Here is a 17,576-nt window from a genome sequence, read left to right on the forward strand (position 1 = left end):
GTGCTTTGTGAGTTACATGGTCAAACTGCGCATGCGTCCATCGAGCGCCTGCCTCCAGCTCAACCCTCGCCTGTTTCCTCTTTATGCGCTTTCACCACTACAGCCAAACATGGGTTTCTGTCGGTGACAAATAACACTGCCTCACTTTACTTACATGCTGTGTCAACTTTCCAGACAGATAAGACATAAGCAGCTTCGTCTCCAACGCATTATCCTTTTAATGGGCTCTGCGTGAAATATATTTTCTTTGTAAAAAGCATTTGATTATTTTCTCTCCAAAATGCCTGAGTTCATATCAGTGGATGACTTTATCGCGGAGACCATGGAGGACTACAGCTCCCCGACTACTTCATCCTTCTACGCCAAAATGTCAAGTTGCAGAAATACCGCCCACAATATCGAGGAGGTATGAAATTACACATTTTATGTCCTTAAATACTTCCCAACTGTCTTTGACAACTGTAAGTGTGATGAATGATCAGAAGGCGTGCTCTTCTGTCCCGTCTAACATCAGGAGCGGGTCATATTAAAATGCGTTTGATTCTGTGATATATATTCCTTTGTTTAATTTTATAGCTGAATATTTCATTTAATATGTAGGTTTCCATATTTGACTCTGCACCCCTTGATCCAGCAGTGGTAGAGCAGATACTGATGCTCTTTGTCTTGTTGAATCCATTGAGCTGTGCGCATCCTATTTCCAAAATACAAACACCGCGTTTGCGTTTTCAATGCCGCGTGAATTAAAGTATTATTAATTATTCTCTTTAAATCACCAGATTGCTTTAAAACTATATAACATTTATAGTGCAAACGCAAATCTGGTGTTTGGGGGTATAGCCTACTGTACTCTGCTATAGGGGGCTGTTGTGTAAAGCCCAAGAGGGATCGTTCATTTTGTTTCTGATGTGTTAACTAAAGCTACATTTCGTCGTCAGTTAAATAAAATCAGGCAGTTTTTAGTCATCTTATATTAATGCGTTTCACAATTTACTTCTTCTTTTGCCGCTTCCTCAAAGATCTTGTGATTCCTTGTTAACTGTGCGTCAATACGAGCGTCTGCTGTATGTGCACCTGCTTATCACTCTATCTGTTCTCTCCATCAACAAACTACGCATTGGTTTTGGATGATTGGATCTTGTGGAGCTCACAAACCAGTCAACGAACACGAGAGTGAAGCTGGACATGTTTTAGGATCAGCATCCTTTGTTGTTACACTGCTATCAATCATTGCGTTCTTATTTTAGGGTCAGAGTTATGACTGACATGCTGTTTTGGGTACAACAAAGGATTCCGACACAGGAAATACCTTAATATGATGCTGTTTATGTTATATTTCAGTGCTAAGTGTGTTGCTTGGAAGAGTAAGAAGGCAAACGTTAAGCAAATACGCATTTTTCACGTTGAGCTGGGAAATGTGTCGCGCAATACATAACCGAAAGCGAGCCAAGCACGCGTTGCGCTGCGCGTCGGATATGCGCTCACATCCTATACGTTGTTTGAGAATTTTATCAATATTTAAAAATAGTGTTAGCCCTGAAGCTGGGCTTATATTATAAATAATAAAAATATGAACAATTTCGAGAGATCGTCGAGAAAAATGCGGTCCAGTCTTTTTATTCACTCACCAAAAGATATTGACACCCTCAGATTGCACCAATTTGGAGTGTACAGCCGGCCATCAAGTCGGTAACAATTGGATGATGATTGCTCTAGTAATAGTGACAGTGGAATGTGACGTAACCATGGTGATGACCTGGGCTACGCAATACACAGCCGTACAAATTGAACGGTGCGCATCATTACATGCTTGATTGTTTGGGTCACGTGTAACAGGATTGAAGTCTGAATATCTTCTGAGCTCATGCACAGCCTCAGGGGTTTTCCGGACAATGGTGGAAGAAGAGGTCTGAGTGGATGTCTTTTCTCTAAACCCATTTAGAGTCGACATTCCCTACTGTAGCCTAATCGTAACTCCAGGCTTTAAAAACCTTATGTCTGATCTCAGATCAGACCTCATTAATGAAGTACACCACTGCTTAATCTGCTTTGAAGCCATTGAAACAAATCCCACAGTTTGGGTAACCCCCTCTAAAAACCATGTCTCGGTGTATGGGGGTGAGAAATAAGATGTGTCTTCGACAGTATGGCTTTAGGTGTTTGCTTGACCCACTCTTGGCATAGAGCTGGTCCGACCAGTCTTCGTTCAGTTTATCTTTTATATGCCTTGCACTTTTTACATTTAGGAGGATACATTGATTATACATCTAGAGGGACGAATTGCAAATACTGTAGATGTTCTTTGTTTTATTCTGTTGACCTTAATGCGGATAATGGGATCTCACCTAACAGAGTGCATGTTTGGGTCACGTGACTTGATGACAAAGGGCGAACCGGAGAGATTTCCCTGGACAATTGTGATGAGGGTTCAATACACACTGGCTATTCTCTTTTCAGCAGAGAACATGGTGCTGGCATGTTCCCATTAAAATGTTCTCAGTGTATGTTGTTGAAAGTAAATTGAAACTAGGGGCAATTTTGGATTAGCAGAGGCACGGGAGAGGAATAATGAAAGATAATTGGAGTGCTAGAATAATCTGCTTCACCAATAAGGGCAGGCGAGGCTGTTGTGTCACGACTTGTTTTTTATGTTGTCGTGAATCACAGAGGAAGAACCCAATTGCAGGCAGCGACAATGAAGGGGTAAACAGAAGCTTTATTATAAAGCACAAAACAAACATCCACGAGGGGGAAAAACTCTAACCAAACTTGATACAAAAACTGAAAACAAAGACTTCCCACAAGGGGGGCAAAAAGAAACAACTAGGACTAACAAACAAGGAACTTGAACTATACAAACAAGAACATGACTGGGACCAGGGCAGGAAACATGACCAAGAAACAGGTACAGCATACAAGTATAACGAACGAGCACAAGACAATAGACAAGAGGGCATTATATAGGGAGACTAACAAAGGAGATAACAATGGGCAGGTGTGGGTACTGAAACACTCAGGGAAGGTTAACGAGACAGAAGGGCGGGAAACACTGACGAGACACGAGAAAGCACATGGCAAGTCAGAATCAAAACAAAGCCATGTCTTTCTCACACAAAACCTAAGGCTATGCCATGACTCCGCTGCAAGACTAAGAATAAGCATGACATGATGGCGGAATCATGACATATGTACAGTGATGTAGGTATATTCATTCGCCCGGGGAATGGAGACACCTGATATTGCTATTGACCTCATTCCAGAACATTTGTTGAAAGAATTAAAAAACAAAGCCTTAGGGTTTTTTTCCTGAGGTTGTAGTCTTTTAAAACAGTTCAATTGTTTGTTTGTAGTATTGACCTTGCTCTGCGTGACTTTGTTTCCCCAAAGACCCAATTAATTCCATTACTGTTAATGGCCATAGCACGTATTGCTTTCAAAACCAGTTCAATCCACTCAGGTTGTAAATTCCCAAATGTAAACGCAGTATTAGAAGGCTTACATTTTTCATCGCGACTACAATAACAAATCCGAAGGAAAACAAGGGATGTACTGACATGCAAATTCTGTCAGATTTCTCCCTAAATCCAAAGGTAAAAAGTACACAACTGCTTTTATTTTAAAAGAGTAATTGCGGAAAACAAGGTAACCTTTAGTTTTTTTCATGTACCAAGCTAGTTGAATATTCTTTTCATTTGAAACTTATAATGTATAATGTTTTTTTAATAAACAAATTATAAATGTTCTTCCAGTGCAACCCAGAAAAGTGTTCATCATAGCCACAAGTCTAACACGTCTCAAGACAGAAAGCATTCAAACAGCAATCTGCTTCAATCAGTATGCTTTTGTTCCTATAATTTACACATAGATAAATATATGTGCCTACATCAAAAATGTTTTGCTAATAGCAGGAAGTAAACAATCATGACTGAAAGACAGTGCTTTATTGGTTCTTATTGGACCTCAAACTATTGTCTTTTCTACACTTGCTTTGCCTCTTCAAATTATATTCCCCTGAGTTTCTGGAGCAGGAAACTACATTTTCGCTCAATAAACGGTTGTGCCGCCTTTTAAACCATCTGTTGTCCGTTTTACTTTACTCTCCTCACAGTTAACAGGTATCACTATAAGAATGTGAATTCTGCAATGGTAGTGTGTGGTATCACAATTTCAGTTCTTGCAACCGAAATGAGGCCTGCTAGTACATATAAATCATCAATGTTAAACTGTTTTAGTGGGCTCAATTGGGAGATAAACATACAAAAATTATGCTTATCTATTATAAAATATCTGAAACTAGCCTTGATGCTGATGCTGATGCTGTCGTGATATTCAGCTTTTATGTGTCATTTGAAGATGCAGCATGTCTGTTGTGGTGAAAGACTAAATACAGCGACTTTTGAACTTTCAGGTTTTACTCACTGTTATCTCTCTAGGAAAAAGTTTAATTGTATCTGTTTTAAGGGTTTAGATGAAAGCAGGAGATGGAGCAACTGCTGCCTTGGATAAAATCTATATTTTTACATTTCATGATGACTTGAAATTGAAACTGGTTCACCCAAAATGAAACTTCGTCGTTGTTTACTCGCTCATGCATCGCTCATACCGCGGAACGCATCTGAACAAGGGGGGGCCATAATTTCAAATCACGCGGAGGGGTGGGGGCGCATATGCATTGAAACAGACAATATTAGTGATATTAAATAATGTTGCGGAGCACTTTATTTTATTCCGACACCACACAGTCACATCTACAGTACACACATGATGAACACGCACACATGCTTCCTCAGATGAACCCCTCTGATCCCACTCTAACATTCACACACAACAGGCCAAGCCTATTTACACATAAACGCACAGATGAAACTATAGCAAACACATAAAGTACATCCAGTCCACAACCACAACTCATCTTGCTGCCTTGAATCTAAATCAACATCAACATCATAGTCATTATCATCACAAGTCAAGACATTATTATCAGATTGATGTGCAGAGCCGCACAGACACACACACACACAAAACAAGTAAAGTTTTCCGCTCGTGTCACACAATGTCAGCCAGTTAAAATCGTTAAACCACTGATATTGAACTCGATCTTGCTCGTTGTGAAGACCCAGTCCCCTGTACCTTTTTGGTCTTCATAAGAACAGCAGGGTTTTGTGAGATCCCCCCGCAGCACTCACTTGTACAGTGGCTGTCGGTAGCTTGGCTTGAAGTCTGTTGTTGAGGCCACAGTGGAAGCTGGAGTAGTTTGCTAATTTTGTTTTGCCAGTTTATTTGTAAAACATCTGACATTGACTTCTCTCTTCATTGTCGCAGCCTGGTAATGCCGCCAGCGGTTAAATAGGTGCCCGCCGTTAGCTCGCGAAGACGCTCACACATGACAGACCTAGTAACTACGTCGGCGTAACGTCGTAGTTAATAAACAATGCACACTAATTTCAAATCAAAATGCAGCAGTCAGTGTGAGTTTTTTTATGGGCAGCAGTTGGTGAGAGTGAGTGAAGCTGTGTGGTGACTAGTATTGTTTGGCTCGTAAAAACACGGCTACAACTTAGGCTTTTATTCATATAAGATAGTTTGTCAGAGTACAAAAGTTGCCCGGGCCGTGGCCCCCCTGGCCCCCCCAGTTCCGCGGTCTATGGTTGTATGATCTTCTTGAAATACAAAATATCAGAAAACCCTTTCTTTTTAATTACTGTGAATGGGGTCTGGGTCTTTAAGTTTTTCATACAATAACGTTTTATTTCAAATATGATTTCATATTCATGTACAAACAACATATTTTTAAATAGTAGATGGCGTGGGATTCCCTTAGGAACTATCAAGTAAACCAAGCAACATTTTGTTCACAACCTCATAAACCCATCGCTTCCAATGTGACCAAAATCTGTGCCTGTTTATCACTGCTGTTACTATATATTCTAGAGGAATTTAACAATTAGCTTTTTCATGAAATTGTACTGCATACAAAGGGCACACTAAAAAGCCAAACATAGCTGCTGCTGTAGGAACAAAAGATCTGTTGGCTGTGCTGAGTACAGAATTCTTCTCGCTCTGCCTAGTCAGGGGAATGGGAAAATTAGCCTTGAATGTGGTTCCAGGTGAAAACAACGCGGTTAAAATGTTGTTGACCCTGCGTAACAGTGATGACTGAGAAGTGCCTTTATTATTATTTAAGTGACAGGCACTGACTTTTCTGATATCAATAAACAAAGACAAGCATCTAAATGTCCCCATTTTCACAAGGATAGAAATGCATATTTGTAATAAACAATGTAAAATTGGTTTTTGGACAGTAAACCTTCTCAAATAACTCAAAATATTCTCAGTATAATACATAAGCAGTTCTGTTTTGCTTCACTGATGTCTTGCTTCAGCGACAGTTGACTCTTGCTCATCATCTGATAGTTTTACATCATAACCGTCATGTCTCTTAATAGTTCTGCATAAGAACTTCATTGGGAGCTCTTAACAGTGAATTACATTTGCCTCCTCACACAGTCATGTGTGACACCAATGAATACTAAATTGCTTATAACTCATTTAGAAAATTAAAACACCTAAGACACAAGTATCACAGACACAGATGTTGTCGACAGGAAGAAGTCTCCATGGAAACAGGACTTTATATTTGATAAAGTTGATTTTATCAAGGTTAAATCGAACAAAGTGTCAGTGTTGGTGTTATGTCATTGTTAATAAGTGCACAAAAACAGAACATATCGTCTGGTCCTTCTGAAAACTCAGAATTCGCTGTTTTTCAAGATTTTTTATTTATTTATAATACTGTGCTGTCTGAAAAGACAGAACTTTTTATTGGTCAGATATTTGCAAAACCTAGTGACAAATATAAAGGGTGACTAATAATTATTATTTATGTCTGAATTTTTATAATAAATCTCTAGATAAGAATTTTTTCTTATTTCTTTTGTAATATAAGTATTTGTCTATTATTCACAACAGGAAGAGCATAAAATCTTAAATTGCCGTCCATTACAGTCTTTGAAATTTATCACAGAGTGTCAACATATGACCCATTGTTGTCCATAATAGAGTGTTCAGTTTGATCCGCAGTGGCAGATACATGGCAGTTGATGTCAAACTGGTGCAAACATATTAATCCGCTTTGTCAATGGGTCATTGGGGGGAAACCCTCAAGGCTATAACCCAAATGCTAATTTTTAGTTAATAACAATCCTTCGGAGCTTCATACAAATGTTATTATGCTAAATCACCTGTGGTTAAAAGATAAGAGCAGCGGGCTGATGGGATGTGAACCGAGGAAGTGTTTATGGCCCTCCGTTCTGCACCCAGAGGAACAAACTGTTTATCCAGAGCAAAGGGACAGATAATTGGAACAGACATGCACAGGAAATGCTGTTTCCTATTAAAACTGGATAGAAACTAGGCATCCATTGACTTTCATGGCAGTTCGTTTTCCAGTGGGCACTAGATAAACGGTTTGGGGATGTCATGTCCCTGTATTGCAACTTTTATTTCATTATTTTAACAGCACGGAGTCCGTTGTGCCAAACCATGCAAACCACTCTGAATCACAAAGAACGATGCACCATGGTCTCAGCTGGCAGACTGTAAACAAGAATCTATGAAGCTGTTAATTAAATTTTCTCATTTGACGGTTCTTGTTTGTTTGGATAAACACAACCATCAAACGTCATGCTTCAGTTGTTTCAGTCTGGAGAATAAAAACTGTTGCACAATGAATGTCACTAGCTTACATTGTACAACGAGCTGCATTCAGTACAAAAATAGATAATTCGTGCAGCTTATTTAAAAAGTCATGTTTTAATAAAGAGTAAAAGATGTGAATCCTCCCGTAAGCTTTGGTGATTACATAATCAATTGTTTCAACTGGTGCTCATGAAAACGAAAATGTCTTTGTGTGAGGAGCCGTTGTGTTGAACGATGTGCTTTGCTTTAAACAACGACGTAATATTTAACCAAATGATATTATCACTCGTTTCTTTTTCTCTCTCTCTAAGGCTTTAGACTCTGACCGCACGATTCTGCAGAAAATGAAGAAAACTACCAAAGCAAAGCACCTCTCTGGACAAGGTATCTTTAATGCTCTCTTTAATGGTGATGTTTTAGATTTGCATTGCTTAGGTAGATTGTAAGCAGCATTTCTGCTTGCGTTTTTGATTGACAGTTTATGCAAAGCATTTCCTGCAGCTCAGCTGTGAATATGAATTAAATAAAAGCAGATGCCCCCTATGAGACCACAACCCATCAACTCCTTCCTCTGTTGAATTCTGCGTGCCGAATGTGATGTTAGTCAAATGCTCATTTTCTGGGATGTTCACGGTTTCTGCTACATTTCTGTCTCCCTCCAGACCACATATCACATTTTGAGTCATACATCAATTCCATGGAGAAGTTGGCTGTGAATTTCCGCAGCAATGGAGAACTGGAAGTGGCCTCTGCCTTTAATAAGTTCGCAGAATTCTCCAAAGAACTGCTGACTCCGATGAAGAATTTGGTGAGGCGTATGTGGCATGAGGGGAGGGAGTTCTATTAGTATACTTGGCTTGTGTAAAATCCCCCAAAAAGCTTTTAGTATTAGTCACGTTGTAGTTTTACAAGATAGGCCTTGTCTGCAAACAACTTGGCATTCTTGCCTAAAGGTTGTCTCGGTTCCCTGTCCATGTCCTAATCCTTGCCCAGCATGATCTTATTACATTAGTTTATAGCAAAACAAGTGTTTGATGTGGTTGTGTGTGCTCGCTCACATTGTTGTTTTTATACTATTTTTCATGAACAGTTGAATAGTATGTTGCATAACATCAACTTCTTCCTGGACTCGCTTGTAAAAGGGGATCTGAAAGAGGTCAAAGGGGTAAGTTCTAGATGTCATAATATCATGGGTGGGTCTGTAATGCATCTATGGTTATAAAATGTCAACAAAAAAACTGTCAGAATCGATTTTATTTTTGATGGTGTTGGCAGAATATCTTTAGCTTCAGTCTTTTCCTCCACTTTATGAAATGCATATTTAAGTCTTTTGGCAGATTATTAAGGATGCTTTTGTAGATGCATTGTTGCGGTATGTTATCGCAGAGTGCAACATGGTTTGGTCTATTACACAGATTACACATTTAACACAAGAAGGAGTGTTTAATGTAACCAGATGGCAATGAGACAGCATGTCTTTATTCTGTGTTTGTCTGCTTTTCTCATTAGGACCTGAAGAAGCCATTTGATAAGGCGTGGAGAGATTATGAAAATAAATTGTGAGTGGTTTTTTAAAGCTGACATTTGCTTTTGTGTGTATTACTCTACCCAGTTTTGACACACACTGTGCAAGAACTTCAGAAACAGACCTAAACAATGGAAAACACTTTATTTCTGCTCTTTGTCATAGAAACAGTAATATGCATGTGTGTGTGCATGTGTATGTGTGTGTATTACACGCAAAACATTTTAGAAACAGCATAGGATTTATTTTCTTTAAACCTCCCACATTGTCTGTTACTCTTACTTGTTTTCATATAGACTTCTGCTTAATTTCAGTTTTTTTTATTCACATGTTTATAAAAAGCCTTGGTGTCATTGACCTAAATGCCACTAACTGATACAAAAAAAATCATTTCGGTGACCTTAGACTTCTTCCTGTATCTTTATTTTGTTTTTGTAATTTCTGTTCTTCATTTTTTTTTCTCATAAACGTCCCGTTTCACTTCTTGTGATTTTACCCTTAAAAACCCTTTGTTCATGATGAGTATAACTGTTTGCTTTACTGACACAGTAAAAAAGCTGTCACTCTGACCCCTTCAGCACTAAAATCGAGAAGGAGAAGAGGGAGTTAGCGAAGCAGTATGGTATGGTGCGGACGGAGGTGAGCGGAGGAGAGATTGCAGAGGAGATGGAGAAAGAGCGGCGGATGTTCCAGCTTCAGATGTGTGAGGTAAGATCCGCCCACATTTGTGTAAAAACACAGAGGACGTCAGACCTACAATACAATCATTAAGCAATGTTGAAGGATAAAAACCCCAGTTTGATTCATTTTCTATTCAAAATGATTATGTAGTTTAGATTTGTTAAAAACATTTTCCATATTTTCAAACAGTACCTTATCAAAGTAAACGAAATTAAGACCAAGAAAGGAGTAGACCTGCTACAAAACCTCATCAAACACTACCACTCTCAATGCAAGTAAGTCAACAAAAATTGTCCACACATTCTATAAAGGTCCCTGGAGATCCCCGAAAAAGCAAAATAATCAGCCCACAAGAACAGAGCTGTCTGATGGCATGAACCATGCCACGGCAAAATGCACAAAGTCAGCTACGTGAAACGAAATCTCAAGTTTGGCAGCACACCTGTGTCTACAGTACTTCCTGCCATCAGTGTTAAATGCTGTTAAATGCGTCTGCGGTGTGACTGATTATCTTGCTTTATAGTGGCATCTCTCCTCCGTCCCTCCACACTCAAGTGTCACGCTGTGTTGAGTGTGACTGGAACTCGAGAGGGTGATAAGCCATTGCAAATGAGAGAGAAAAGCGAGTAAAAACGATGACGCCTTGACTGTTGATGCTCTCATGTTGTGGGGTTTGTAATGAAATGGGTTTCTACTCTCAGTTTCTTTCAGGAGTGTCTGGCTGCTACGGAGAAGCTCAAGCAGTACATCGATGCCCTTACGGGACAGCTGAATTCCGTGAGTTATTCTGTGCTTTGTGTACATTATTGCACAAAGAATGTGGGGACATAAAGACAATGAGCCACAATCACTTGAATCAATTACATTCTATTTCGAAGATTTTTCCTTTTGGATTATTTATCATTTTAATCTTGTTCCATTTTAGTCAACTGACATTTCATATGGTAATTCAAAGTAGTCAGGGAGAAATGAGGAAAGGTCACTATGCATAAAAAAAGAATTGAAATATAAATATAAATGTGACCCAGTCAAAAGCAATCATTTTTATTAAGTAACGACAATTAATGATTTTGATTTCATCCATTGATTTCACTATGATTTCGATTTTTGTCATGGCCCGGGGATAGTTCACCCTCACCTTCACCATTTACTCACCTTCGAGTTGTTTCAAATCTGTATACATTTCTTTGTTCTTATGAACACAGAGAAAGATATTTAGAAGAATGTCAGTAACAAAACAGTTCTAGGACCCCATTGACTACCATGGTAGGAACGATCACTTTATATGTATTTCTTCTGTTAAACACAAAAGAAGATGTTTGTAAGAATTTGTAAATCATTTTGACTTGCATTGTCATTTTTCATACTATGGTAGTCAATGGTGGCCAAGAACTGTTTGATTACAAACATTCTTCCAGATATATCAACCAAACAAAGAAAATTATTCAGGTTTGGAACAACTAGAGATTGAGTAATTCATGACAGAATTGTCACTTTTTGGGTAATCCATCCCTTAAAACACATTAAAGTTACATTTTCAATAAATGCTCTACATTATGTTAGATCATTTTATGTGGAAAACATAGAAAATAGTTTGGAAAATAGTTTAGAAATATCTACATTTCCTTGATAAAAACAAAAGTAATTTAAATAGCAAATAAGACAACTAAATGAAATTTGTCTTACCCTGTTGGCAAGATTATCTTGTTTTAGGCGTGATCCAACCAAATTTTGTGATTATTTAAAATACTAATAGATCCATAATCACATTGAGCATTTCCAGCATCCGCCGCTCTTCTTTTCACCCCTACATACAATCAGTAAGGAAATCAGCAGCTTAAGGGTTTTCTAACACCAAATCTCAGTTAAAGACAATTTAGCGGTTGATAAAGCAGATGCTCGGTTCAGCTGCAGCGATGCTGTGAATGACAGACAGCTTAATGAAAGATGCATTGTCTCGCCCAAAGCCCAAGTCATCACTAGTGGAATGTGTGTGGGACATGTTTGGAGCAATTAAATAGGGTGTTTGTGCACGTGTGGGTTTATACAGATCAAACACAAGCAGGACGAAGAGAAAAGACGCCTCTGTTTGCTTCGAGATCAGCTCAGACCTGCTCTGCAGCCTGACTTTAAAGAGGTAAAGAACAACACCCGTTTCACTGTTCGCTCGCGCTTAATTTGCACACACTATTCTGTCTGCTTTTAGCTTTGCTGCGAATATCTCATGCCTGCTGTCACCTCTCACACTCCAAGCTGCTCGGCTAAACAACTCTAAACCATTGTATCTTCCTTTTCATATGACCTCAAATTGTATGGTATAGTTTTATTGTTTATTGTCACAGTAAAGTTAGCTGATGTTAGCTAATGCATTTACTAATGTCAACTAAAAGCACCTTGTGTTACCCAAAATTGCATGTTTGTCATGTTTTGCTTTAATTTGCAACATCCGCACGTAAAAAACATATACAACAAAATGTACGTTCTTTATGTTATATTTGTAAAACCTATAACAGTAAAATTACACATTTTTAAAGTGTACATTTAAAGTATTTGACTTGGCTTCATATATTGTGTCGGACTACAGTGTGTTTAACCCACAGCAGCTTTTTCCTGTTTTAAAGGGTATCAAGCACTTTATATAGGAGTGTATGGCAGTGTACGTTACGTCAGGGCAATGATCAGATAGGGTCTTGTGGAGTTATTTGTTAGTCCTATTCAAGTTTTTATTGGGATTACTGTACACTTTTTTAGTTAATGTAATTTTTTTGAATTGCCTGAAACGACTTTGAAGATCCGCTTTTAACATAATTGTCTTTCTAAATGCTTCACCGACAACAACAAGCAATCGAGGAGAGTAAGTAGAGATCTCAATTGGGATGTAATGTTACTGAGCTCATTAATTACCCATTAACACTTGCATGTGTACCGTCACCTCGCATGTGCTCCACAACCCATGTTAGTTGCAAAAATGACTTGATGTGCAATACAGTGTGACTTTCTCTTGAAATACAACAATTTGTTGAGCATATCTGAGTCTGTTTGTCTTTCTGAAAGCTCATATTAATGTTGGGCCCAATGCATGAATGAGATGCTTCCACTGTTCTTTCCCTTTATATATTAACCCCCCTAAGTGTCAGATGGGACTTCCCCTTACTATTAACACTTCATGGTGGTGATATCCTCTACCCTGCATGATACACAAAGAAACAACATGTATGTACTACAATAAGTTATGTATGGTTTTGTGCAGGATTCTCTAACCAGACAGGCTGTATACAGCATGCACCAGCTTCAAGGCAACAAGCAGTATGGTACTGAGAAATCAGGCTGTCTGTACAAGAGGAGTGATGGGTAAATGAATTATTACTGTTGTGGTTTTTGCACAGGGATGCATACGGTCCTCATGTTGTTGTAATATCTGATCCCGGACATCTGAGTTTAAGTAGGGCATCCTTCAAACGTGATGTTTAATTCAGTCGTTCATTAAGATATTCCTGATAAATCCTTTTGGCAGCCTATCGTTTCAAATGATGCAAGCATGATGGGAAATCATGTTAATGGACTGTACAGCTGTGTCGATAGAAAGGAAAATGATGTGTGTGTTGTGCTCTCTTTTTTTTACTCTGATAGGTTGAGGAAGATGTGGCAGAAGAGGAAATGTACCGTGCAGAACTGCTATCTCACCATCGCTCATGGAACTGTGAGTGCGGACTCTTAGCAAATTTAGCAGACCACAAATGGTTTTGTATTCTGTGGTTATGCTTTGATATCAAAACTTGAAAAAGATATTCTCAGAGGATGTATTTATAACAAATTTATTGAATCATCTGTTTGTGTTTTACTAAACCCCTGATAATAGAATCCAGACATCACCATGCACAGGTTACTATGGTAAAGGATACTGTACGTAGGAGCTAATTTAAATGTGTAACAAATTACATTTTTACAGCAATGTTTATAAAGAGAAATGTAATGCTTACTTTAAATGCGAAACTAAAAAAGCCAGCAGATGGCGGCATTTTCTTTGAGCAGGTGAATCATTCAACCAATTGCTTCAAACGATTGTTTATTTGAGAATGAATCATTATCTCAAAACAATTACACATTTCAGGAGAGAAACAATTCACTTACCTGACAATGGAAAACTATGCTTTAAAAGCAAAACTTTAAAAACATTAAGAGGCTTCACATTGGCATTTAAACAACCAAATTGACAGCTGACCCATCAGTACGGTGAAAACCATCCTTAAAACGTCACTTTTTATCTTAAGGTTGACAAGGTTAGTGTGCAAGAAACTAAATGATGTGAAGATTTTTTTGGAAGGTCAATTTTTTAAATCAGTGATTTCACACCTTGAATGACTTCCAAACATGTCCCTTTGGATAAAACACTCGTCTCTATTGCAGCCTAATAAACCACCGGCTAAGCTGAACCTCCTCACCTGCCAAATCAAACCCAGTTTGGAAGACAAGAAATGCTTTGACCTCATCTCACGTGAGTAAACCACACACTGTCACATACACTCTTATATTCACCATCTTAATATGATATAATGGCAATAATAACCAAAGGAACATCTCAGGATCTTCAAGCAGTATACAGTACCAGCTTCAGTCGATTGCGTCATCGTATCTGTGTGTATCCAATCCATCATTCTAGCCTCAGGTCTCTAATGCCTTTGTTATGTTATATAACCGTGATGACACAGTTTTACCCCTACATTCGTTTTTATGACTAAAGGCAGGTGATTCTACAAACAGGGCTGTTTTGAAATGCACAATGGAGTGTTTGTGCTTGGCCACAAATTGTTTGTTCTTTTTCTTGCCTCTGGTATTTAATAACAGATCTCAAACCTGTTTTATGTCTACTGATTGTTTGCTGGTTACACATGAGCCGGTGACAGCAGAGAATAAATAATGTGACGTTTGCTATGTTTCTTTTTACTTTAGATAACCGCACTTACCACTTTCTGGCAGACGACGAGTCTGATTGTTTGGCGTAAGTGTTTCTTTCGTTAATTCCACAGAATTAAATTCTCAAAATCCAACTTGCTCCTATTAGCTCTTAAGACTCCTATTGGACACAAAATAGTTAACCTGTTATTCGCCGTCATGTTGTTTAAAACCTGTACTTGACTCTTTCTTCTGTGGAACACGAAAGAAGATATTTTGAAAAATGTCTTGGTGGTTTTGTGTCCATATAATGGAAGTCAATAGGAACCAGTGTAGCTTGGTTACCAACATTCTTCAAAACATTTCAAGAACACATTCTCTCACACACTATCCCGATATGACCTTTCCATCTTGATTTGACTAGTTCTCACTTCTTTATATAGCTGTGATGTAGCTGTCTGTATTATGAACAAAGTGTTTTCCTGTGCAAGATCAAGGCTTTCCATTCCATCTTCAGATAAATGTCACAGGTAAAAAGGGGCAGGTGACAAGATTATTGATAGCACAATATACACCTCACCTTTTCAGAAATGCATTTAATAGGGCGTATTCACTATTCCAGCAAACTAAATAAAGCCTATATTGGTACATATGAGGTAGAGAAAGTTGGCTGATTGACGTGCTTAAGGGGAAGACATTGGGCATATGCCACAGCGGTGTTTACCGAATCTCCCGAGCAATGACTGAGGGCAACTTCTCATTAACTGCAGATGTACTCGATTCTAACCTATGAGAGCAGGAACATTATTAGTCACAGATGACTTTTTAATGCATGGTACAGCTTTTAGCTGCACTGGAGCAAAAGATCTGAATCATCTTGTCGCCCTCTAACGTTTGTTTTTTGGTATTGCACCTTACTAAAATTCAGGTGGATATCAGTGCTCACAAACAGTAAGCAAGAAGCTCTTAATGTGGCTTTGGATGAGGGAAGACCAAGTGGAGAAAACAGTGTTGAGGATCTCACACGAGCCATTACTGAAGATATTTGCCGCATGCCTGGAAACAATGTTTGCTGCGACTGTCGGGCACCAGGTACATAAAAGTACTAAAGTAGTAGTGTTTTGGACAACTATTCATGAAAAAGCATCCCATTTTTTATAATTACCCTTGAAAAACCCTTGGGGGTATGTATTCAGTTGTTTAAGCAATTCTTAAACTTCCAAAATTTGTACCCAAATCCTTTATTTATTTTCATTTTTGCAATTGCTTATCAAAAATATATGTACAGTATTTATGTAATCAATGTAAACTTCAATATTAATTCCAATGGTTTTACAAATACCTTTATGAACCTGATTTTTTTGGCCTTGTTCTAGTAGGACTTAGCAGTGTTCAATTGGTTTCTATCTGCCAGATAATAAATAGAATACAACACATTACCAGCAGAGACTTATTATAACTATTAAATGCATAAGAACAGGGGTTTTTAACCTTTTTGACTCCAAGACCCCCCACTGTATATCTCTCCCGCTCATAAAAACTCAACATTTCTACCCAGTAAAATATTTCAGAGCTTGATATTAACTGGAAAAGTGTTTATTCAATATAAAAATGGACAAAAAATCCGAAATATCTTGGTTTTTAGTTTTTTTCATTTCAATAATAATTTTGTCTAATTTTACATTGTCAGTCATCCTGACCTGAGGCGCTCTAAGAATACACCCCCTCTTTCCCTATCCCCCAACCCCCCCAGTTAAGAAACACTGCATTTCAATTCCTGTGATGGTTTCTATTGTTTTTCTTCGTCAGTGTATCCTGCATGCTTTTTTGTCCCGTGCCTGTCCTTTCTCTTTAAGCAGCTGTCTTTAAATCTAATTTAATTCAATTAAAACCCACAGAGCCTTAATGATTTCAGTTCAGATTAACCCGAGCCGCAGCTTGTGTCTTCATTACATTCCTAAAGCATTCTGACTCATTCCATTAACTGAAAATCACAAAGGGCCGGGTTCAAACCGGTCTGATCGTACCATAACCTTCTAAAGGCCCTTAATTGGTCATTAGTTAGATATAGAAAATAATATTTTACACAAACTGGGTTTACAGGGCAAACTAATCATATTTAATCTAATAAGAGCACAAAAGCTTTCAATAGGTTTATTTAATAAAGCTCCATTTATTTATTGATAAATCATTGACTGATAACAGAATAATATATGTTTAGATCCGTCTTGGATCTCCATAAACCTGGGAATCCTGACATGCATCGAGTGCTCAGGGATCCACCGGGAGATGGGTGTGCATTATTCACGCATTCAGTCACTTGCTCTGGACAAACTGGGCACTTCGGAATTGCTGGTAATGTTTTACAATTAACAACAATATTGAGATTAGGAGAATTATATAATACATGCACTGTTTACTGAAAATATCTCATAATATCCTAAATTTGTCATAAATTATATTCGTAAATCAAAAATAGTTTTTTTTATTTTTAATATCACACCAACGGTTTCCTACGGTGTTAACCGTCAACCACAGATTTATGGCTGTATTTCTTTCATTTGCTCTTTAGTTGGCAAGATACGTGGGAAATTCAGGTTTTAATGATATTGCGGAGGCCAATCTTCCCAATCCTTCTGTAAAGCCGTCAGCAGACAGTGACATGTGAGTGATGATCTGCCATCTTGTTCTGTAAAGTGCCAGATAATGGTGGTTTGGTTATGCAAATGTAGTTACTTGTAGTAACTTGTGTTGTGTGTGTGTCTGTGTGTGCACGTGT

The 17,576-nt window shown here is 38.2% G+C and overlaps 1 protein-coding gene across 4 annotated transcripts in view; it reads left to right on the top strand.

Moving 5' to 3' along the window:
* unm_sa1614 (un-named sa1614) overlaps positions 1 to 17,576 on the top strand; it is a 27,037-nt gene continuing 9,461 nt past the window's right edge. For 2 of the 4 annotated variants that reach the window (XM_079483866.1, XM_079483868.1), the window contains exons 1-17: positions 97 to 406; positions 8,010 to 8,082; positions 8,361 to 8,506; positions 8,789 to 8,863; positions 9,208 to 9,257; positions 9,802 to 9,931; positions 10,094 to 10,179; positions 10,606 to 10,681; positions 11,955 to 12,041; positions 12,747 to 12,758; positions 13,155 to 13,255; positions 13,535 to 13,604; positions 14,312 to 14,399; positions 14,855 to 14,903; positions 15,726 to 15,889; positions 17,019 to 17,152; positions 17,370 to 17,461. In XM_079483866.1, coding sequence (XP_079339992.1) covers positions 281 to 406; positions 8,010 to 8,082; positions 8,361 to 8,506; positions 8,789 to 8,863; positions 9,208 to 9,257; positions 9,802 to 9,931; positions 10,094 to 10,179; positions 10,606 to 10,681; positions 11,955 to 12,041; positions 12,747 to 12,758; positions 13,155 to 13,255; positions 13,535 to 13,604; positions 14,312 to 14,399; positions 14,855 to 14,903; positions 15,726 to 15,889; positions 17,019 to 17,152; positions 17,370 to 17,461 — 1,559 coding nt within the window. In that variant the 5' untranslated portion in view covers positions 97 to 280. Of the gene's footprint in view, positions 407 to 8,009; positions 8,083 to 8,360; positions 8,507 to 8,788; positions 8,864 to 9,207; positions 9,258 to 9,801; positions 9,932 to 10,093; positions 10,180 to 10,605; positions 10,682 to 11,954; positions 12,042 to 12,746; positions 12,759 to 13,154; positions 13,256 to 13,534; positions 13,605 to 14,311; positions 14,400 to 14,854; positions 14,904 to 15,725; positions 15,890 to 17,018; positions 17,153 to 17,369; positions 17,462 to 17,576 lie in introns of all 4 variants that reach the window. The other 2 variants (XM_079483869.1, XM_079483867.1) reach the window with 2 other exon arrangements.

Source organism: Barbatula barbatula, assembly GCF_947034865.1.
Source record: "Barbatula barbatula genome assembly, chromosome: 20".
Classification (NCBI taxonomy): Eukaryota; Metazoa; Chordata; class Actinopteri; order Cypriniformes; family Nemacheilidae; genus Barbatula; species Barbatula barbatula.